The following is a 25,678-nucleotide window of genomic DNA, read 5'->3' on the forward strand; positions in this document are numbered from 1 at the left end:
ACACACCCGCGATAAAGTAATTAATTTTATATAACAAAATATCACGCAATTTAGTGTTTCTACTATACTTCAGCGTGAGTTTCACATTTCCGTTCTAATTTTATACAATTTTAACCTTAGAAAGCGCGCATACACAACTTTTTCTATAAACTTAATTTGACACGCAAAAAGAGTCTCTTTATAGAGCATCATCCTGTTCACTCACTCTCGTCATCACTAATTGAATATAATTATAATTGAAAAGGCTGAACAACAAGCAAACATTAAGGACGTGAGTGTTTAGACGTCGACATCGCGTCGCAATTTAATATTAATAATAATTATTTCGTTGCAATTTTATACATGATTATTTCTGCGAAATAATTAGTGAATTAGTTATGCGCAATTTAAAAATTAAAAGTATTTAATGAGGATGTTGGTAGTCTCATTATAACAAAAATATTTAACGATGGAATATTCGAACGGCAAAATTTCAAACATTTTTTTGACAACTTTAAATTTATATCGGAATATTTCTTCCTTCGCAAAATGAACAATGCAACACAACAATGTGGAAATTGAATGCCATAGCACACAAAAGCACGAAGAATGCAGCAGAAGCCGCATAGTTTTGCTCCTCCAGCCAAGTGAATAAAATGACGATGATGAGGTTATAATTTATTCTGTGCCTGTTCTTCATTTATATTATTATATTATACTTTGCTCCGCAGCAAGGTTGATTGCGCGAATAAAGTTACTTCATAAGACATTGTTGTGTATGTTTGCGAACAAAAAATTCGGAATAATGAAGAAAATAAATATTTTATTAAAATTGAATTTGCATGTGTTGAAAATCAGAGAGAACGGGAAGCATCTGCCATATGACCGACCGTCTCCGTCGTCGGCATTTTTTTTTGTGTTATTAAATTTTAAGTGAATTTCAGTTTGTAATAAAATTACATCAGAAGCTTTTTCGTTTATACACCTGGGGATCGAATGTGCAAAATCTCGGCTATATTCAGTTTTTTTTTTGCTGGTTATTAATTTAAACCAATTTTACTCGGATGTTCCCTCTCGTGATGCAACCAGAGTAACACAGTGGAACGACCTGTTACAATTTTTGATGATAAAATAATTATTTTCACTTTATTGTTTTTTAATTGACTTTTGATTAAAATTTATGCAGAAAATGGAAACAAAATTTAATTGTTAAACTGCATGATAAAATGCACAAGTTTCTGGTCTCTTGCGTGGAAGTGCGCAAAGTTATGTCACTTCTGAGGAAATATTTTTCATAAAAAAAAAATACAAAATTTCGAAGAGTTATGGAAATGAATATAAAATTTAATTAAAAGCATGAAATCTTTGCTTGTACATTCCTCTTGAAAATGAATTTTTATCTGTCAAATATTTTATTTCGTATTTTTATAACACAGCAAAACCACGAAAATGATTTCTCTTTTCAATGTAAATGCACTCAAACGTAAAATAAATCTAAAATATGAGTAAATGTTCTGATAATCTGTTTTCATTGCCGAGTCGCTGTGCGACGAGTAAAATGTGGAAAATTCATGCATATGACACACTAAGCTGCTGAATCATGTGGATGAATCATACAAAAAAGAGAGAATAAAAGGATTACTTCTTCCTTGCTTGAGCTTATTTGCACAAAAAAAAACGAAGGTGAATGAAAATTCGCGTGAAAGGATTTGCTATTCAAAAATTACTAAATGAAAGTTTTGTCGCTCCAGGAAAAATTACGTATTCAATTTCAGACAAAAAAAATGTCAAGAGGACGCGAAAAGTCTAATTAGACTTTTTTCTTGTGTGCGGCACGAGTAAAAATGTTACAAGTGTGTTGACAAAAGAAAATTTCCATAAAAAAAACTAATGAAAATCTTGCATGAAAGAAAACTGAAACAATCAGTTTTTCTCACAAGCATTTTCAATTCAATAAAAACAGTTTTCTATTGAATAAATAAAAAGGAGGAAATTCTATTGGGGCTTTTTTTAAGCGCACATCGTTCGCTCACAATTGACATGAATTCAATTGAAAAAAAAAAGTGAAAAGAAAAAAAAAATGCATTTCTTTTGCTTTCAGGCTTTTATGTTTTTAATGTTTCTTGTTTTGTGTGTAGAATAAAAATTTTCGAAACCCTATTTTTCACATGTGGCGCTTTGTTTGTACAATTTTTATTTTGTTTTTATGCAAAGATTTTTTTTTTGCACTGAAAGCATTTGAATGAAGCATATGGCTGAATTGTTTTAATTTTTTGTGTCCTATTTTGTGTATTGTAGAGATTACGAAAAAAAAATCTCAAAAGGTTTCTAGATTATAATAAAAACAGGTCTATTTCTCTTAAACCGCTTTTAGACAAGAATTGAATGAAAAACATAAAAACAAAGTTATGAAAAGCTAAAAATAACATGACATTTGGTTTCTCGCTTATTTTAGCAACACCTGTGCCAAATTTTAAACAAAGTGCTATCCCACCCCGCTGATGTCAAAAAATATTTGCTGGTACAAAGAAAAACATTGCGAGTTACATAATTGTCTTCGTTTTGCTACAAGGAGCATTTCAAAATAAATGAGTGCCATTTGTATTTGCGAAACGTGCGAAATCTGACTTGTCCAACAAATTGTTTGTTGGCACATGAAAGACTTGTATACCGAACTTTTTTATTTTTGCCATTGAGCAAATCCATCATTTGTTGATTATACATTATCGGCAGATACAAATTGCGTTTGGCAGGAAAGCGGCAGCATTATGAGTCCCAAGCACGTATGAATGATTAATCGAAGAAAAAATTGAAATAGATTCGGCTTTTGTTTTGTTTTTTTTTCTCTTTTCTGTTTTGGATACGATTTGCCCTGTGGTCGAAAAACGGGTGAGATTGATATTCCTAAAGGCTTAAGGGACCAGATTGACCCCTATAGAGTCAAATTGAGCCCTAAGTAAATTTTCTGATTTTCTATGTAATAAGAAATCAGAAAATTTATTTGAGGGGTCAATTTATTTCTTTAGAGGTCAATCTGATCACTTATGAGGTCAATTCGATCCCTTCTAGAGTTCAAAATTTGATCCTTTGTGAAGTGATTGACTTAGTCTCTGAGTCCTTTAAGAGCACAGATCAAATGAATCACTTGAAGGGATCAAATTGACCTCTTTTAGGCGAGCTGACCTTGAATTGACCTTGCTTTAGATTCCTAAGAGTCGTAAGGGTAAGGTCGTCGGTTCGAGACTCGAAATCATGAAAAAACTTTTCTGACTCCAATCGTGCTCAAAATTTACTGAGATCTTTTAGAAACCCTTTGGGACCTTCTGGGAGAGCTGAGTGAATTTTGAGGGCGCCTGCTTGGGATGACAGGTAAAAAGCTAAGACCCATTCCTCGGCGTTTACTGAGAAAGCTTACGATTTTACAGTATGAAGTACAATAGGACTCTTTAGAGACCGCAGTGCGAGCCATACTAGACTAGGTCTAGTAAACCCTACCCTACCCTGACTCTTAATGAGTCCCTTGATCTCTTCAAGAGGTTTTCGAAAATTTGATTTAAGAGTTTAAGAGATCAATCCTGCACGGTTTTTGGTCCGTAGGGCAATAATCTTTCATCCAAGGTAAATTGAATCCAAACATTTGTCGAATAAAGACAAAGTTTTGTTTCGGCAATTCAATGAAAGTTTTTACGAAGAGAAAAAAAAGTCACAAAACTACTCAAGATAATCTGTCTTAGTCGCATTGTTATTATTGTGTTTGCAACCAAAATCCGATAAACTCAATAAACTTGTCTCTCACATGTCAATCCGAAATAAAATACCCATCAATACACTTCACGAAAGCCAAATAAAAACTATAAATTACATTTACCGAGCGTTTCTCTGTTTTTCTTGGCACACACACACCACTTAGGTATATATTTATTTATTCCTCAAGGTGTTTTTCCATGCAGGTATATGATGAGAGCTAATAACTGAATTACACAAACACAAAGATATCCTAAAGTATTTCCCCAATGTCAGACAATAAAAACATCGAATTTACGACAAGTTACTCGAAAAGTGAAGGCCATAACCGTATTATGGTACACTTTATGGAAGCATCAACATTTCATAGGAAATAATCATGTATTGATTGGCTTTTTTTTATTGTGCTCGATCTATTTCCACCAAATATATGGTAATAATAGGCAGCAATAAACTTATTAGGACATGAAAATAGTCCGCATCAAAATGCCGTTATTATCTATGATTTTGTGATTATGTTACGTGAAGAGTTCTGGCCATATGCACAACGACCGACTATTAACGAATAATTAGTAGTTACAAGTGGTATTTTTTGTCATTACATTTGATGAGATTTTTTTACTTCCATGAAAATTTTTCCCATTGCATGCATAAAGACCGTAATGTATGGAAAAATGTATTCTGATTTTGACACTGATTTACATAATCGTTACTAATGAACTAGATTCTGTTTTGTGTGTTTATTCGTTATTTTTTTATTTATTTTTTTGACTTTGAGCCCACCTTGGAATCACCTTGGATACCTTTTTCTTATTTTATGCTCCGTTCGTAAAAGGCGTAAATAAAGACAATAAATTGATTAATGTTCATTTATTTATGAATAACGTTTCCTTTTTAATAGCGATACTAAAACTATTGTTATTAACTGAATCGAATCCTTTTATGGGCTTCGATGAGTACCAATTCACAGTTTCTTAAATAAATCCGATACACATATATTTTTTATCGTGTAGATCCAGGAGAAATTTTACGGGTGAATGACGAGGTCAATTTAATTTTACTTAATTTTCTAAATATTTTGAGGTTTACAGTTTGAATGGTTTTTGATGAGTTAAAAATTTTCTAGATATTAATTTAGGTGATTTAATTAATTTACTGAGTATTTAAATTTTCGTCACCACCCCCCACCCTACAATTTTGTCGAAAATATTCAGAAAGGAAAAATGGGAAATATTTTACAATTTTTAGAAAGTTATCAAAAATTAATTTTTTTAAATAAAATTATACTAAAATTTGTTTCTATTTAAAATTAAAAATTTAATTTATTTATTAAATTTTCTCAAATTCAACTTGAAAGTATTTTTTTAAAAAATTTCTATTTTGATAAATTATTTTATTTAGATTTTTTAAAATTTGAATTAAAACGTTTAGTTTATATTGTTTTAAAATTTGAACAAGACGTTCAAAATTCACAAAAAAAATATTAAAAAAAAAATAAAGTATTAAATTTATTCGCTTTAAATGCTTTATTTATTTTTTTTAAATTATTATATTTTGATAATTTTTGTAATAAATTAAATAAAACAACAGATTCTAACAAATCTAATAAAAATGGAGACACCTGGTACTTCGTTGCTACGAAATCAAAATCTTCACGCATTACCAACGCGGTCGTTATAACATTATTATTATTAATGATTGAAATGTTTTGACATCAAGCTTTCCCACACTCTCGCGCACGCATAAACAACGCAAACAACTGCCGAGTGTCAGTCGATAAAATTAATTATACAACCATTAAATAAATCATAGTGACATCTTTTAATAACGTTTAATCATGCGAATGTGTCGGTCTGTTTGACGGTCGTTGATACGCAATATTTTCCGTGTTAATAGTTTTTTTTTACAAACTAACTGACCCAACATTTTTTTTTATTTATTAAAAAAACACGAATTTTTATCGTTGCAGTTGATTAAATAGATCAAACATTAATGACACGATAAATTTTTTTCACAGAAAAAAAAAATTAAAAATAAATAAAACGACATAAGCTCTTAACATGCGTGAGTAATTGCATGGGAACTTTTTTATTACTTTTAATTTCGGCCCATTTTTTTGACATGAAAATTTAATTTATCATTATTTTTATACCGATTTGTGTGATCCCCATGTCAATGTGGAAAAATTTAATTAAATTCAGGGAATATCGTTGGCATTTTTTTCAAAGTACAAAAAAAAATGCAAAAGAGATTATTGGATAAATTTTGCGTTTTTTTGCCAACAAAGAGGTTTTTCGCCTTTAAAAATTTCATTTAAATTAAAAAATTCTGGAAAAAGTTTTTTTTTTCACTCAGTAATGCTTGTTTTTGATTAACCTGAAGTTTTTCGTAAAATGTTGTATTGCATTTTTTTCTCCTTTAGTACACTCGAGAATATGAAAAACAAAAAAAAATGCTCAAAGACCACAAAAGCGATACTAATGCTATTACTGCAATGGCAAAGTATTGTTGAAATTTGATATAAAACGTAAGAGAAAGAGAGAGAAAACGAAAGAGAAGAACTTTGAACTTTTTCCATTGTAGTTAAATTTAATTCAATGAAATACAGAACAGACTGACATTTGAATCGATTTATGTTGAAAAATAAGAACTTTTTTTTTATTCTGTTTTTCTTCTTATTTGATAACGATGAGAGGTTTTTTTTTTGTTTTTTATTTTCAAAAGGTACATTTTTACAGAGGCAAAAAATGGGTCAGCTATTCAGACTAGAAGTGGTAGAAAGTAGAAAAAAGTTTCTGAATTAAGTGACACTTGATACTGTACTTTAGTTTGAAAAGTTTGTCATTGAGTCATTTTTCATTTAGTTGATTATAATAATTACCACGTCCAAAACATAAAAATTCCGTAAATTTAATTAAACACATAATTAATGACATCTATCAGTTTCTCCATATATATAGTTTGGTATCGACGGTACTTTTTTATGGCATATAGGTTGGTAAAGATAATAAATCATAGTAAAAATAAATACTAATCACTGCAAATAAATAATGGTGGGTATTTTTGGGGGTACCTATCAGACTAGAAGTAACATAAAAATTAGAGTAATTTATTTGCGGTAATTATGTAGATTAGGGAGCGTGATTAATATTCAGGGTTGGGTGATAAAAGAAGGTTGGCATTTTCGACACATTCCCCAGCAATAAACAAAGAAGGACACAACCATTATTGTTACTGCCTTACCTTATCTCTAATTTCTTGTCTCATCTTTTCTCGTTCCTCCTCCATCTTGCGATGTTTCTCCTTTCGTCGTTCCTCAGCCTCACGGATCGCCTCTTGGCGTTCGCGTTCGGCTTCCTCTTCCTTCTCTTTGCTATTCTCATCACCGTCATCTCCATCACCACCGACTGCGCCTGCAAAAAGGAATAATTGAAAAAAAAATTGTTATAAACAAAGTTTTATCACATAATTGTGACGACGACGCATCATCGTCGTGTGCGACTCTGACAGAACAGAACGACAATTGATAGGCACAGTTCGGAAAAGTATATATTGACAAAGACCAAATAAAAAGAAAGAACGAAAAAACAACGTCATGTGAGGGAATTGTTCGAGTTGTCACTTCACAAAACATGCATACGGCAGTTATTTATACACTCGCTTTGCTTGTTTGTGCACTTCCGAGTGTCTATGTGGCAAACAATTGTTTTGAAATGCAGATGCTTGCACCAATTCAGGCATGAATCAATACGGGTGGCAACTGTTTTTTTGCCACTACTGTTGTTGTTGTTGTTGTTGCTGCTATTGTTCTTATATTGAAATCATATTGAAGTGAAGAGTATTCGGATAATCAGAGTTTCAAATGAAAAAAGAATTATATAATCGTTTCTACACTCTTCTCAAATTGTTCAATATTGTTCACTATGAAAAATACATGTTTCGTAAATTTTTAGTGAGACAAAAAAAGTTAAAAATTTTAACTAGATTTTTATTTAATAATTTATTTTTTGAAATTTAAGATAAAAAAATTTTTGAAATTAATTTAAAATAAAATTTTTAAATTTAATGGATCATTATTAAAAATAAATAAGAAATATTTTAAAATAAAAAAAGAAAATTAATTAAAATTTTTAAAAATAAATTTTAAATAATTTTCTAATCTAGATTATTCTTTTTAATAAAAATTAAAAAAAAATAAATTATTAAAAAAATATTATATTTTTTTTTTTAAATATTAATTAAAAATTATTTTCAAAGATTCAGAGCCAAGATTTAAGATTAATTAGATTTTAATTAAATTTTATAATTTTTAAGTATTTACCTAATAGTCAAATTTTAAATTTATTTTATTATAAAAATTATTTAAAAAATTTTGTTAAAGAATTTTAAAATTTTTATGTTTTAATAATTTCAGAAAAACACCAAAACTTAAAACTTTTTATACTACTTTAAATATAGTTCTTAAGAAAAATACAAAATATTAATTTTTTTAGTCGCAAGATACTTTTTTACTTTTAAAAATCTTTTTTAGTTTTAAATTTTTTGGTCTTTAAAAATATTTAAGGTATCTATCTCGTAAAAATTTTAAATTGCGAAACACCAATTTTTCAGTTTTCGTTGCATTTTGACAGAGTACCGTTAATTCACCAAAAAACTGTCTCTGACATTGATTGCGAAAATAAATTCAAAATGTTTCGCTGTGCAACTATTTATTCAAGGATTTCATTTATCGTTTTTCGGATATTGCATTTCGACACTTTTTGATGATTTTTAAGCATTATTTCCCGAAAATGACAAAATCGTATCGTTTTATAGGTAAAGCGGATCCATTAAGTTAATTAGAGTTTTACTTTTACCGTACGTAATCCGCTTAGTGTGGGATTTAATGTCACACAGACGAAAAAATATCTTCTTATTTTTCTCTGATCGAGATGACAGTCACGACAACTTTTCTCCGACAGGTTGACTGATGAAAAGTTAACGACGCGCAAAAACATCAAAATTTATGACATAATTTTAAACTCATTGATTAATAAAAAGTCATAAAATATATAAGAGAGATGCTTTTGCTGGCGAAAACACTCACGTAATAAATTCATTTTCTTTAAATAATGGAAAAATATGATAATCCTAATCGGCTCTCTCACACCCCGAGAACAACAACGATGTCGACGAAAATATTTATATCGCTTTTAATAGGAAAAGTTTAAGTCATAAACTCAATTTTCCTTTCATCATGCCTTTCCACTTTTTAATACAGACATCAAATCGGCATTTTTCGCCATTTTCACTCCCACTACATTAGCGACAGAGAAATTTTTCGTATTCTTACAACGCGGCGCGCATTAAGAAATGGAAAATCAATTTATTTTCACACAGAAATTTACACATATTTTAACATGTATACATTAACACTCGAATATTTTTTCTTCTCTTTTTTATTTTAGAGGCGGAGGGAGCATTTGCATTGCGAGAAATAAATAAATTTGGGACAAAACGAATTTTTCGTGTGTTTGCCGGATGATTGCGACGACGACGACATCGATGTGCTTTTTCATTTATCGCATTTTCTCGATTTTTTTTTTCGCTATATTCAATAAATACATTTTATGTCTGTTTGCGTCTTTGTGTCATTATGTATAGCGGCACAAGAGACTTTCATGCTTTCGGTAATAATATCATGTGATAGGTAAATTTGATTATGTTAAATTTATATTCATAAATGTTTTCTAGAGTGCTTCTTGCCTCGCCTCCCCCTTTTTTGCCTGATGCCGGCACGATGCTTTTTGCCTGGCATAATATTGAGTTAGGTAATATGTTTCATGTGAATGATAATTTAATAAAGACATATATTTTGCAGGGTAAGTACACATAAAATGTCGGAGAAATTTTCAAACTTTTCTTTTTTCATTAGAGTTTTACTTTAAATTCTGATGAAATTTTAAAATTTATTTTTAATTCAATTTTTCAGCGAATGCCTTTGAAATTGGTTTTAATTATTGGAAAGTAAAAGTTGGTATTTTTCGAGCTTTAATATTTAATGAAGGAACCACAAAGAAAGTCTGAGAGACTCGCCAAAAAAAAAAATCTTAAATGCTGCCGTGGGGGAAACACTTAATTAATCCATAAAAATCCCATTTAAAATTAACTCGCACTTAATTCATGACGTTTTCACCGCACTTCCGATGCCTATTTAAACATTGTTTTAAGAGGCAATCTCTTGAAAAACGAACATCTATCTTCACAGTTTCCTTTTAATGAATATTGATTAGCTGCTCCGTATTGGCCTGCGTTCATTATCTGCCTTCGAGTCATTTTGTTTCCATTTGCATTAAATATATTATTTGGTTTGAAATATGGCACAGACTGAACACAGAGTGATTGGAAAATAATTGCTTCTCTAGGAAAATGTCGGATTTTCTTCCGTGGTAACAATTTAATTTATTATGTTTGTCTTGTACAAGTCAGATTAGTATGCTCCAGTGTGTGTGAGGCTGTTAAGATTGTGACGAGATTACATAACAATGCACTTAAAATAAATGTTCATTATGGCAGATTCAAGTATCATTCCATCATGGTGCGAGGAGAGCATGATAAATGCGAAATCAGTATGTTTTATAATTAGCATCGTTAGAGCATTTTAAGTTGTCCATAGACAGCAATTAATCTCTTTTAAATACATTTTCGATCGTGTTCCGAATGCAATGTCATGTCAACGTTTTATTTATTTATTTTTTTCGTCTGCGTTTTTTTTTTTTTTGTTTATCTTTATATCCAAATTGAGCAAGGTCTCATGCTCGTTTATGCTAAATGCCGCGAATTTCATTTACCCAAGGGCATATTTTTATAGTCATTTGTTTCATAACCGTCATTTGTTTAACGCAGGACCGTTATTGGGAAATTTTATGAAGGTTTTTTTTTATCTCGCTACCTTCTCGCTTTCATCTTTGTTCTGCATGATTTGGCACAATAAAAGTTATTATTTTTATATCTGGTTACAAGGGAAAACGAGAAATGAAAGCTTTCGTTGAAGCGAATGGCTTAATCGTATTTTAAAGTGTTTTTTCATTTGATATTCCATTTTTCCCGACTTTCCCCGATTTTTTTTGTTTTTCAAAACTTTTTTTTATGAATATTTTTAAATTGTGAGATTTTGACATATTAAATTTGTATTTTTAAGTTTTCTTGATTTTCCACGAATTTCCCTACATTTTACTAATTTCCTTATATTTCACGAACATTCCAATTTTTCGCGAACTTTTAGGAATTTCCCTAAAATTTCGTCGAATATTAACTTAATATCACAAGTTTTTGAATATTTAACTTTTCTAAATTTCTCCGAATTTTTTAACAATTTTCCAACTTTTCATGAATTTTCAAAAAATTTTCCACAAATTTAACTATGTATCTTAGAAATGTTATTACATTTTTCAAGTTTTCTTGATTTTCACTAATTTTTCGAGTTTTTCAGAAGAAGAAGAAATATTTTGAAATTTCTCAAGTGTTTCCTCGATTTTTCCGACTCTACACGATTTTTTTTCAAAATCAACCAAACCTGATTAAAAAATAAAACTTGCCTTCTGCTAATTCGTGCTTCAGTATAAAATATTTGAATTAGCAAGTGACAAAAATTTACACTGGTCCAAACGGACAGACGGACAGACATATTATGCATTTTTTTACAAAATCAATTTTGAAATGTGGCAAAAATTGTATTGGATTAGAGATGCTTCAATCTCTTCCAGGAAATGAAAAAATTGAGTTTGATATCAGATATCAGACTGGAATGAGTTGCGTTCCGCTGATTCACGAGCAGTAGCGTTAAAATTTGTAAAAAAGCTATACAAAGCCAGTTCTTCGGTCATACGGCACTGCTAAGGAGCGAATCGAAATTCGATAAAAAATTTGATGCTTGAATAAAGTGTTGTTTGATATCAGATTAAAAATGTTTCAAAATATCTCTTTGTCAAAGATATTTCCTCAAAATTCCGACTTTTATTGATGGGAATTTTCCGTTTTTTGAAATCATCAAAGAAAAGTGTAATTTATTACAGTTTTACCCCATTTTCTCTCTCCAAACGTAAATAAGCAAATATTATGGTATCATCAAAAATGTACAAATTCCACGCCAAAACGCCGCAAAGTGAGTATTTTAATTAGTTGATTGCTTGTTTTGCCATGGTCTTTGTTCAAACAAAAACATTGATCGTCGTCATTTATTATTCATTATAGGAATTTTGATTTGTGTCTTTTTGTCGTCTTTGTCTTCATCAGGGAAAACTGAAACGCAATTATGCCGGGTTTTATTGTGGAATTTAAAAGGTAAATAAAAGAAGAGACGTTTGACAAAAATTAAGTCAATAAACGTGAATGATAAACGATTTCTTCTTTGCCTCTTTTGAGCAAAAAAAAAAATGTAATAAATTGTAAAGTGTTTTTCGATATTTTCCTTTCACACGGCGCGATACGCCTTTTTGTCGAAAGAAAATGTCGAACACGTGTCCTCGGGCTGCAAAAGACACCTTTTCAATAAATTTTCCTCAAATAAAAGAGGAAGAAGAAAAAAACGTAATTTAAGTTTATGTGTGAACGAGACGAGATAAACTCATCAGGAAGAGTGTTAAAACATTGTATTAGACAAACAAATGACTTTTCCACTTTTTTTTCTGTCTCTTCCTTCGTACTTTTCCCTTAACAGCGCAACTTTTCTTGAGGTATATGCACAAAATTGTATCCTCATTTCCTTGATGGAGGTTCAACAGAGGAACGACATCTCGCATGTACGCACATTTATGTTTATGTGCTTTGCTTTAATTTTACTTTAGAAATTTTCGGTACTTGTTTGGGAAAAACATGTCAGATACGCGCGGGAAGACATCACCGTATTTTTTGTTGTTGCCGAAGAAAAGTAACAAATCTGGGTCACATGCTTATGTAGATTTGTTGTCATGATTTGCTCGTTTTTTTTCGTCGTCGTTGTTGCTGTTGTTGTTTTCTCGGTGTTCATTCACTTGAGAAATGCTCGCAAACAAATTTACCCTCAAAACATTACGGCCAAATTTGGGGATGCGTCAGTTTATTTTTGGCGAAGCACAGAAGAAAAAAAAGAGAAATGAGAAAATTTTTATGATGAACGCACGAATTTCCTGACGCAGATCTATTTATATATTTACCCAAGTCGACACACATCTCCCATAATGACATAGATAATCTGAGTTTATTGCAAAGTAAGCTTCGGCTATATTGCGTAAGATTTAGCTAAATACACAAGCCGAGAGATAAAGTCATAAAAAATGCAAACAAAAAATAGGACACGGAGAAAAATCAATTTTAATATCACGCAAGGAGCGTGTCGGTTTTAGGTCAAAGTTCTCATTTATATGAGTGGCGCATTATTACTTGGCATGCAATTTGCCTCGCTTTTATGACACCTCGGTGCATGTTTGACGTGATTGAAATGTTGCATGATTGGATTTGCATTTAATTGTCGCGTTTTAAATTTGATTTTATAGTCTGGTTATTATTTTGATTTTGATCAAATAATCAATATGGCTTTTAAGAAATTAACTTCCATCCCCTAAAAATTAAACTTAGCACACCTAAGCATATTTTACTCAAATAAAAAAATTGTTAATTTTTTAAAACAATTTTTATTAAATTTTTTTAAACAATTGTCACGAATTTTTTTTTTTTTTTTTTTATATACATTTTCCTTTTTTTTTTTAAAAAATTTTAATGATGAAAATTTTATAAGCCTATTATTTAAAATTATAAAAAAACTGTTAAGCTCATTTTCCTACAACTCACTACCGTAATTTTTCTCTGTCCCCATCATAACTTCGTTATTTTAAGTTATTCAAAATCTATTCACAATATTTTTTTAAATTTGAATTAAATTTTAAATTAAATTAAATTTAAAATTTTTAAAAATTTGAATTATTTTAATTTTTAATTATTAAAAAAAATAATACTTAAATTAAAAAAATTTGAAATAAAATTCCCATAAAAATTTAAAAGGCTTTACTTTTAACCTTTCATTGGTTTAAAAAGATCATTTTATAAAATTTAAATTAGAATTAATTTGTTTGACCTATTTTAAATTAAAGATATCTGAATTTTGGGACATTTTCTGTTATCAAATTTTGAATTAATTTTTTTTTGTATCGGCCTAAAATTCAAAATGATTGACATCCTTGGTTTTGATTGATTGCCCTTGCGTGGTTTCCACATGGTCACTCGCAAGACATTTTGTGGTGAAAGTTAAGGAGATTGATGGAGTCGGCACCGTTATCGCATAATGACGGAAAATTATGCGATTTTCCCTCATAAATTTCTTGTTCATTGAAAAGATAAACACATTTAAGAGACACTGAAGACGTGCAAGCAATATTTAAAAGTTACACATAATTGAGCATCAACTTTATTAAGTTAATGGTAAGAAATTCAATTTAAATTTTAGTATCTGTTCTCCGGCAAATATTGTTGGCACGACACAACTTTCTGCCACATGAAAGATGAATGTAACGAGACTGTAAATAACAAGAAATTTTAAATAGGATTATGTCGTCGTCTTTCGCCTTTCTGTGTAAACTGCATGTGCGCCATGCGACAATAAACACGCAAGATTATAAAATGACATGCACTGTCATTCTTGAGGGTTCCATATGCGAAGCGGTATGACATCTTACGGACGAAAAACGGGTGAGATTGGTCCTTTAAGAAATCAGAATGATTTTTTAGGAGTCAAATTGAGCTCTTAGGAGCCAAATTGAGCACTCTTGAGTTAAATTAATCTCTCGGGAGTTAAATTAATCTCTCGGGAGTTAAGTTAATCTCTCGGGAGTTAAATTGAGATTTTAGGAGCCAAATTGGGCACTCTTAAGTCAAATTGAGCTCTCGGGAGTCAAATTGAGCTCTCGGGAGTCAAATTGAGCTCTCGGGAGTCAAATTGAGCTCTTGGGAGTCAAATTGAGCTCTCGGGAGTCAAATTGAGCTCTCGGGAGTCAAATTGAGCTCTCGGGAGTCAAATTGAGCTCTCGGGAGTCAAATTGAGCTCTCGGGAGTCAAATTGAGCTCTCGGGAGTCAAATTGAGCTCTCGGGAGTCAAATTGAGCTCTTTGGGAATCAAATTGAGCTCTCGGGATGCAAATTGAGCTCTCGGGAGTCAAATTGAGCTCTCGGGAGTCAAATTGAGCTCTCGGGAGTCAAATTGAGCTCTCGGGAGTCAAATCAACCTCTTAGATGTCATGTCTCAAGGTCCTAAGAGATCCGTTTGACTTCTAAGGAGTAAATTTAACTCCTAGGGCACAATTTGACTCCTAACGGGACTATCTGATCGCTCAAATTTTCAATTTCACCCGCTTTTTCTTCCGTAAGTTAATCCAATGGATGTTAATTTGCCATTTACTCCAAAGGTTATGCGACGCAACTTTCTTTTTTGCTTTTAGCTATATTGTTTTAGCGACTCCTATTCGTTCGCTCGTGTTTATTGAATGAATAATGTGGTCGATAACGACATGTGTAACGACATTGACTACATGCAATGCATTAATGTAGTCATCTCCGAGTAGCGCACCGGGATGTCATGCGGCGTAAACAACAAAAATAAAGATCCCGCTGTGCTTCGCCTGTGCGCCTGTGGAAATGAATATAGATGTCGGGCACAGTGGGTGGCACAATAATACGCGATATGTACCTATGTTTGTTTTTCACTCTGTGCACTAACGTAAGAGAAGCAATTTAGTGACATGCTAAACACTCCATGGCTGCCATTAGAAATAAATATATCTAATTAACTCGTTCGGGAATGGAATGTGTCAATGATTCAAAGTTTCGTCATTCTGATCAATCATTTGACAAGTGGCTCTTTTGAGACTTTTTAGATTAGATAACTTTTTGTCTCTCTCGCCATCAATCTTGAGAGCACAAAGTTCACCGTAAATGCACCTCATCAATCACAGCCATTTATATTATTTTTATCAATTTTGGAGCATCTAAAGTACCATCCTATTTATTATTATGATATTTTATATATTTTTTTTCGTGGAAATTCTGCTGAGAAAAATATTTTTCTGTTTTTCTCAAAATCACACATAGCAAAAAAAAAATAAATAGACGAAAAATTGGGAAAAACAAAATAAATTACGGTACTTATAAAATATCTATATTTTCTATGTGCGGAAAAAACAGACGGATATAAGAATGGATGAACTTTTTTAAACTGATTTTTTGTTTCAAGTTTTTTTTCACAAAGTCTTTTATCCGTTTTGTAACGTTGTTAACCATGAGCCAATTTAATTTCATTTTGTATGTAAAATTGTAAAGTTTGTTACAATTTGTTCATTTCAGTTTTTAAGGCGACATGAAAAGAAACCACTTTTCCTCGAATCGAACACAAGAAAAGTGGAAACAAGTTTTCCAGAAATGCAGAAAACCGCATTAAATTGAGTTACATAACAGATAAAATTGAATTTAGGACGTCTTGTTATTTATTTTGTATGTATGGTGATGAAAAGTGAACGAGTTTCTTTGGATAAAAGATTTTCTTCTTTTTTAGGAAACTCTCTATCCGGAGACTTTTCTCAATGGAGACAATTAATTTTGTGACATTGTGTCTTCTCATGTAGAAAGTGCTTGTGCTCTTGGCTTGAACAAAGAGAAAGAAAAAGAAAAGCAACCAAGTATGAATATAATGTAAATTAATTACATTTTTCAAGCTACTTGAGCAATTTTTTCCAGTTTACAAGGATTTTGCAAAGGATATTACACAAAGAAAAAGCAACTAAGTGAGTAGTTTCTCTTTTGCAAAAAAAAATTATACATTTTCATACTAATTCATGTGCTGCGATGTGCTTTATGGGCATGGAAAACATAAAAGCGAGTAGGAGAGAGAGTCTTATGACCATAAAATGTAATACAATCTCGACATTCTACTCGGCAAATTATCTCTCCTTGTGGAACTTGTGAAGACGATACCATTGCAAGGAATTTGATATCGTTTTGCAGTGATACAGAAAAATTATTATTATAAAATTGAATGAGAAATGACACAAATTGGATGCAATTATTTTCATTTTTTTCACATGAAATAATTTTTTCCCCATTTAAGTCTCACACATGCTCTTCCTATTTTTTTTTTTCAATAGGAAATAGAACATCGATGTTATTTATTTAATATCATTGTTGATAGAGGTGTGAAAAATAGCCCCCAATTTATCTTGTTTTCACTCTTTTTTGTGTCTCGCTTTCAATCCATTTCAACACATATTTTCATGTAAATAAAAACTAAAGAGCAATCACGGATGTGATATTGCCTGACAAGGGTATCGATTGTGTGTTCCAATTTTATATGTGCCGCAATATATCTGTCTATCTATTTTGTTTTTTTTTTTGTCGAAAATAAATTCGGAATAATAAAATAAAATGTTTTAAATGAGATAAGGGCGCGCGTAAAGCGAATTTTCCGATACACGCGAAGCTTCCTCTTCTGACGCGAGAGCCAAATAAGTCAGGAATGTGATAAATTTTCCTGCATTGTTCAGATGTTATTTATGACACCATTGTATATATCAAGGGGGATCTCGTTTGATGATGGGAAAAATGTACATTTTCGGGAAAATTGCCATGTAATGTGTTCAGTCGAATAAAATATTTGCATGTTTTGTTCGGCGCATAAATGATGAAAAATTATGGGAAATTTTATTTTGCACATTTTTCATTTATTTATATTTTTATTTATTTGTTTTGCCATCTTTTGTTAAATTGATCGAAGAATATTTTTTTTACATCTTTGAAAACGGTAAAAAATATTAAATTAAGAAGGAAGAAGAGTTTTTTGACAATTTATCGAATGCCAATTTTTTATTTAATATAAAATGCAAAAAAAATGAAAAATTGGGAAAAAAAACCCTCGAGAAAAATTTAATTTTTGAAGAAAAAATTCTAAAATTTAAAATAACTTCTTTATAATATTTAAATAATGTTAAAAAATTAAAATATTTCCAGAATTTTAATTATTTTTAAGAAAACTTAAAAAAAATAACAAAAATTGGATCCCACCAAAAAAAAAATACACTTTTTCCATCTCTGACTCAATATGGTGCGCTCCAGGCATAAAAATATTAAAAATTTAAAATATAACAGGAAAAATCATAATATTTTATATTGTATGAAAAAAATGAATGAAAAAAATTCCGTATTTGTTTTTTTTTCTTGAAAACTTTTGTTTTTAAAAAACAAAAAAAAAGTTAAAAATAGACTATTTTGCTGTTTTTACAAGTTTATCACATTTTTTAAAACTACTATTATGTAATTAATAGTATTATGTTGCCACCTTTGTACATGAAAAGTTTTTTTTTCATCTATAGAATATATAGAATATTGTACACAACGGATTAAGAACAAAACTTTTTCTTAACCTTCCTATTTGTACGTTGCAAGAAAAATAAAATAAAAAAAAGTTTGTTTGTTGCTATTTTCTACGTTGCCAGTTTCTTGTAATTTCCTATTAGTGAGACTTAAAAAAATATTTTTTAATTTTTTAAAGATACTTTGCAACTTATTTCTGTGAAAAAAATAGGGAATAAAAATCATTTTTAATATTTTATTCAGTAATACAAAATTATTTTGCCATTCAATTTAATGTCAAACAAAATTCACAGAAAAACTAAAATTATTTTAAAACTTCTTTAATCCCCCAGCTTTAAGCCTGATAGATGTTGTTGTGAATTTCGTAACTAACATCAACAGGGATTAGGAAAAAGTTAGTTTTTCGTGTGGCAGGCAGTTTTTAGAACTTTTCAATTTTTTTTTGTGGAACTCTAATGTTTCATCCTTTTTCGTGCTAGGTTCCTGCGTTTTTACGGTAAATGTATTCTTTACTAGCAAACTTTATAATTGTATAGTAGTTTTATGGTACAAATTTTTTTTATGTTGTGTGGTTATGGCATTAATGGGAAGGGATAATGAGAAAAGGATTATTTGAATAATAACCTTCTTACTTTATTCTCTGTGGACAGATAATTTTTCAGAGTAATGTGAAACATAAGTAGTTCTTTTCTAATTTTTTATGATGGCATTTACTGATAATTCTAGATAAAAAGTTCAGATGAAAAATAATTATTTTAGTGCAAGATAACATTTTTTCTTTATAAAATGAGGGCAATCAAGGATTAGGAAAGAATTATTTTTTTCACTTAAAAAAATTACTTAATTTTTTACTGAGAAAAAAATAAATGGAAGAAGTGTGTTTGAGAGTTTTTTTTGTAAAAAAAAGAACAAATATAAATCGATTTATTTATTTATCTTTTTCTGTCGTCTCTGTGTGTGCTGTTTATTTGTCCGACAACTGCAAAATCCGATCCGAACGTTGCCAATCCAATTACAGCTGAAAAATATTTGCTCAAATCCATTTTGTAACCAGTGAATTGTGTCGTTGTTCCGTCATTTCGACATCACGAGTGTATAAAAAATAAATTTGCCCATAATTGAAAATCAATAGCATAGCAACAACAACAATAACTAATAATAAAAATTGATAGGAAGAAGGACAATAATCAATTAATACACTTTTATACGGCTATTTTCTCTTTTTTTTAATATACATTTTGTACGTATATCATTACAACGCGTATAATAATAACGAAACACTGAAACACGTTATAATTGATTTATTTTTCAATTTTCTGCCAATATTTTTATGCTTTCATTTAATTATACATTTTTTTTATTATTAAACTTTCTTGATGTTTTAGAAACTCAATCACCATCATTGCGTGAGTATGCACCAAAAGACGCCTATTTTCTCGTGTAACGCAGAACAAACTTTTCGATCGATGGAAGCAGGCAACAAACAACCTATGGGAACGAAACAGGATAGAAAAAGACCAACAACAACTTTTTTTCCAGGAAAATTATATATATTTTTTTTACTGTTTGTCTAGGGAAAAATTCTCATTGTTGACCTACCGTTACAGAAATAATATTAGTTTGGACGTCATAAATGGAAAACATAAATAAAACACTTTGTTACACAGAGTATCGTGGAGAAAAATCGCGTGACAATTGCGAGCTCTAATTAAAAGCTCTTATACCGAAAGGAAGTGTCTCTCAATTTATTGGAGCCCGCTGAAACGGTTAGTTGACAAAATAGTCTATAAACATGAGGAAAATGGGTTACGTAAATATTTAGAAGTAAAAGTTTTACAATATTTAATGAGTCAGAAAAAAAGCCTTTAGTTACGTGGAATTAATTGCTGTAATGAATAATTTTATGATGTACATACAAAAAAGGGCGATGGGTCAGCATTTTTTTTGAAAGAGTATACAAAGGAAAAACGGATATTACGCTTTAAGGAAATTAAGATAAAAATGATATTTTGGGCAAAAGTCCCAGACGACGACATTTTTATTATAACTTTGTCTTTTATGGTAAATTAAACAGTGATCTACGAAATTTTTTAATTATTTGATATATGTTGGAATAAAAAAAATACAGATAAAAAAAATTATTTTGAATAGATTTAGGCGAATAAATTTTTTATTAAAATTTTAATTAATTTTTTTATAAATCTTTTTTTGGAAACTTTTAACCTGAATTTTTTTTAAATCATACAAAAGACGAATGAATTAGGAACATTTTCTTGTATTGAAAAAAAAAATTATTTTAAATTTTATTTTTCTTTAATTTTGACTTTTAGAATAATAAAAACTAAAATTATTTAAATTTTAAAATTATCGTTAAAAACACATTTTATTGTACTTTTTATATGAATAATTAAAAAAATATTTTTTTTTTCTTACTCAAGAGCCTAATGCGACAAAGAGCCAAATAATTAAATTTATTCGCCTTGATGAAAATTATTTTTTTTTTTATTTTTGATTAAAAAATTTTTTTATTGAAAAACACATTGAAAAGTACATCTTAGTAAAAATACAAAAAAAATTGAAAATAAGTCTTTTATTAACAATCATTGAAGGATCACAACACCATCAAAAAAAAAATGATAATAATGTACCTACATGACAAGCAAGACAAAGTCATGAAAAAAATGAAACATACGAAAAATTTATCTGCATTATGCTGATAGTATAGCACTCTGGGTAAAGTTATGACATTCTATCTGTATTCTGTCTCTTCGGTGGTGGTGTCGGTGGTGGCGTTCATCCACACACAAACAACACACCAATTTGCTAAACGACAGAAAAAACACACAGAAGAAGGAGGCATATTTGTTTGTCGAAAAAAAAATTTCTTATATAATGCAAATAAAATTTTTATATTGGTTCATTATTATCATTTTTTTTTTATTTTTTTTGAAAAACATCGAGAAAAAATGAGAGAAAAAGTTTTTATTTGAAAAAGTGAGTGGAAATAAAACTTTTAACAATACTATAATTTTATGTTTCTTTCGTTCGTGTGTCAGAAAGAAGTCTTGGCGAGGAACTTTAATAAAATAAAAGTTGAAAGTGACAATTTTCAAAGAAATTGAACAAGAAGAGATAGATACAAAGAGAGCAGTTAGAGACATATAGAGAAAAGATACACAAAGTAATTAAAGAAGAAGAAGAAGAAAGATTTAGAAGAAAAGAAATGCAAAGAAGTCAACAAACAACATCAACAGCAAAATATGTGAAAAATTGCCCTACCGTACCGAGAAAATTCATCTTCGGCGCTCACTAAATATACTAGCTTTGATTATCCGTTCTGTTAATTTTTACTTTAAAAAATTTGTGTTTATGTAAAAAGTTATTAAATTCTTTGTTATATTTTTTCTAGCAAATTTTTGGTAACAAATTTAGAATTGACAAACTATTTTTTAACTACTATCACAAAATTTACAAGGACAAGAATCACTTGAGAATTCTTGCGTGCAAAACTTTTTTTTTTAATTTTATTTCTTTTAACGGTCCATTTTACTTTTTCAAATATTTATTTTTTTTATTATTTAAGGACAGAGCGGAGACCTGTATTTTGTTATTAACTGTCGCAGTGTGTGCACTAAACTGAACTGAATTGACAAAACAGTTTTGTTGTCGTCTTGCTGCTGCTGCAGAGCGGCATACGTGCCCCATACGCGTATTCAGTTTGAAATGTGCGGCATTTGTTCGCGCGAAAATGCGCATGATCCGGTTCTCCTTGTGTGTGTACGGACCAACGTGCGAGTGAGGGGGAAAAACATCTAAAATACTCTTTGTCTTTGGCAAAAGGGTGCAAACGAGATGGAAAACTCTTTGCTATAGTCTTTTATGTGGGAGATAGTTTCCCCGCGTTGTCTTTTCGGAAAATTATAACGTACAGTGCGGCACTACAGGCAAAAATAGTTAACTTGCCACACGCGTAGTAACAGACACACACAGTAAAGGCTCGTGTATGAATTATGCGCGGTTTTTAATTTACACAAGCATCATCATCATCAACATCATCAGTTACAGCACACACAGAGGCACTTCCTCTCTGTGTCCTTTTGAAATGAGTTTCCCCTTTCAACATCTGCACATGATAGAGATCCGTAGAACAATACAAAGGAGATCCTTTTCAAAAAAGGCACTTCCTTCTCGTAGTATTTTTATCTGTCAAAGCAGCAAAAGAACCGTTGAAAAGATGGAAAAGTGTATTATTTCACAACTTACCATAAGTTGGAACAATACGTTAAATATCATAAATAAAAATAATGAGGATAATGACGAAGAAAAAAAATTCGCACGCAAAGAAGTGAAAAAATTATCACTACTCGATTCGATGATGACGGAGGAAACGCGTTTCCTTAATTCATCTATTAGTTCCTTTGCCAAGTACATGGCTTTAATGAGTTACACACGCCACTAAAAAAACAATTAAATTTCATGGCTTTATGGAAAAACTTTCGCGGCGGAAATAGAACAAGAATTGACGATGATAATAATTATTATTACGAAATTCCAGGAAAATACAAGACGATTGTGTGCGTGCTACATCTCTTTATGCGCATTTCAAGCTTCATTTAGCACGACAGAAATGTTGATTGGAGTTAATTTATCAGAATATTTCAAAATTATTCATACATTTTAAGGGAATTTACGTTACAAATCGAACGTACACACAGAATAGAAAACCACTTGAACTTAGAATGGCGCCACTAGATCACAAAAAGGGAGCTGCGTGGGAGGTTTTACTAGAAAAAAATGAAGTAACAAGGAACGACTAATTGTTCAAGATTTTTGACAGGAAAATTTTAAATATCATAGTGGAAAATCTTTAGAAAAAAAATAATTTTCTTATTGACTTCTATTAAAAGTAAAAATAATACCGCATTTTTTTCATCGAAATGCGCTAAAAAATTTCAGACTAAAAATTTATTCTAGTCGAAATCTTCTAGAAGTCAAAATTTCTATAGTTGAATTTTCTGAAGAATTTTCACTTTAGAAAATTGAACTAGGAAATTTTGGTCTTACGAGCTAGTCACATGAAGTTTTTGAAGTGACATGAAGTTTTTTTTTTGACGTTAAGTAGTCGATCCTAAGCTTCTGAAATTTTAGACTTTTTTAAACTTTATTTTTAAATATTTTTGAAAAAGTTTTAAAATACTTTTTTCTTGTTTGAAAATTTATTTTGAATTCATTTGAATTGTTTTGCAAATTTAAAATGGCTTTGAGACGTGCGCTGCCTGAGGAAGAAAAGGTGGACATAGCGATAAAAGGCCTCAATTTGCCCAGTCAGATTACAAATCTGTGACAAACCGTCGTGACTATAAGTCGACAATAAAGTTTATATTCAGTGAAATTTAGAAAAATCTCGTGTTTCGTTCGTGACCTTTCCCGAAAACCTTTGGAGAAGATTACAAATGGCAAAAATTAAAAATTTCATATAAAAATAATTATATATTCCTCTAAATACGGCACTGTTTTATTAAAGTTTTTTGAAAATCTAAAATGTTCTCATATTATCCTGCTTCGATTTATTCTTGTCCCAGAAATTACACTCAGGTATTGCTATCTGAACAAGTCGTTCAAAATAGATTAGATTTATACAACGACTACCAGATTTACTAGAACTACCAGTTTATTAGAAGCACAAAAACTTGAGAAAAGTATTATGGAGTATTTAAAGGCACTTGTTGGGATTGAAGTATCGAATGCAAAAGACTTGGCAGAGCTAGACTAACAGTTTGGTGCTTGTAAGCAAGCATTAGCCATGTTAAAAAAATGTTGTGCACGACAAACAGAGCTCGCTGATTTGGAAATTGCAGCTATAGAAACTCAAGAAGATGTCTTATCCAAACGAATTGCCTTTCTAGGACACGTAAGCTTAGTCCAAAAAATATTTCATAAAAACCTCTAAATTTTTATGTTTACAGGAACTTGTTTCTAAACCATACTTGCTCAAAAATGCTCAAAAAATTGCTGAAAAAATGGAAAAAGAAAAAAGAGCAAGACAGGCAAGAAGCATTACTGAGACAGACAGAGGAATTGGCAGCTGAAGCTTCTAAAACCAATTCATTATCCCAAGAAGTTCAAAAAGATTTTTTAGAAAAAAAAAATTGTGATATTTATAGTTTTCTATCTTTTAGGCCAATTCATTTGATGCTGAAATATTGAATTGCTGCATAGTCAAAAAACAACTAGGAAAATTTTTCGCCCCTAGTAGACAAATATCTATTGACGTCCTCATGACTCCTAATTTTTTGTGAACACCACAAGAACTAGTGATTTTTGATTCTGTGTGTATGTAGGCGTTTAATGCGATACCAGCAGCAGACAACTCACCGAGCATCGTCGTCGTGTTGTGTCAAGTTGCGTGACATTTATACACCAGGGAATACATTTCTTACCTAAAAAGAGAAAGATAAAACAAAAATTAGCTCAATTGAATAAGTATTAAATTTAAAGTATGTCTTCGTGATGCTGCGAGTATGGAAGCTGACCTCAAAAAAAATTTTTTTTTTTCTGGGGAGCCAAGTTAAGTCTAACGAACCATGAAGAGGAAAAAAATGTAAAAAATTATAAAAACCAATCATCTTTGATCTACCTAACGTTTCCCCAAGGAGAAGAAGAAAATACTCCTGCCATGCAATTTTATTGGTTTATTTTTTATGCGCTTAACGTTTACTTACAAAAAAAAAGTAGATAAGAGTTGTAGAAGAAAAAATTACGAATAATTCCACATCATTTGATATCAATTAATTACAAGAAACATAAAACGATGGAACGCCAGAGCGCGAAGAGAGAGATGAAAAAGCATTTGCGATTATGATTTATGCAGATTTATTCATGATGATGATGATGTCTCTAGGGAACGAGCTCCTCTTCAGTTTCCCTAGCTCTCGTCACGACTTGCTTGAAGAGAAAAATCAACCAAACAAAAAAAAAATATGTTTTATTCATCCAAACATTTAAACGAAGTTTGAGAGCAAAAAAAAAACTTTATTTTTAATTAAGTAAAGTGTTTCTTCTGTTGATTTGATTTTATTTGATGTGTCAGAGCAAAAAAAAAAAACTTTTATTTGTTACCCATGTGTTAATGTTCTTCGTACCTCATTAAATAATGTTGCTAATAAAATATTTGTGGAGCAAATCAGTGTGAAGCCATAAACAAACAATTATTTGAGGGACAATATTTTTTATGTCTCCAACTTTTTTTTCGCTCAATTTTATGAGCGACCCGTCAAATTTTAAATCTATTACTGGCGATGTTTTAGAAAACACGCTTCGACTTGTAACGAAACACTCATCAATTTTATTATCGGAAAGTTAATTGCGCGGAAAAAAGACAAAAACCACATTATCAGGGATTCTCGTAGCTGTTCCCATACTAAAATTTATTGCATGATAATCATAAAATCCACAAGAGAACCGGAGTTTTAAGCAATTCGTCCGATGAGGTGAATCTCGGTATAATTTTTCTTCCCTTTTTTTTTGTAATGCTTCACCTAGAAAGGCCTTCTTCTTTCTCTGCCTATAATCTATGTAATGCACTCTT

General features: G+C 30.5%; 1 protein-coding gene across 3 annotated transcripts in view; it reads right to left on the reverse strand.

Moving 5' to 3' along the window:
• Window positions 1-25,678, reverse strand: part of LOC134834147 (complexin) — a 96,431-nt gene that overhangs the window by 20,802 nt on the left and 49,951 nt on the right. For 2 of the 3 annotated variants that reach the window (XR_010162146.1, XM_063848713.1), the window contains exon 4: window positions 6,967-7,136. Coding sequence is in view for 1 of the 3 variants with exons in the window: in XM_063848713.1 (XP_063704783.1) it covers window positions 6,967-7,136 (170 nt within the window). In the remaining 2 variants the exon portion in view is untranslated. Of the gene's footprint in view, window positions 1-6,966; window positions 7,137-21,374; window positions 21,700-25,678 lie in introns of those variants that run through there. The other variant, XR_010162147.1, reaches the window with a different exon arrangement.

The sequence above is a fragment of the Culicoides brevitarsis genome, chromosome 3 (assembly GCF_036172545.1).
Source record: "Culicoides brevitarsis isolate CSIRO-B50_1 chromosome 3, AGI_CSIRO_Cbre_v1, whole genome shotgun sequence".
Taxonomy (NCBI): Eukaryota; Metazoa; Arthropoda; class Insecta; order Diptera; family Ceratopogonidae; genus Culicoides; species Culicoides brevitarsis.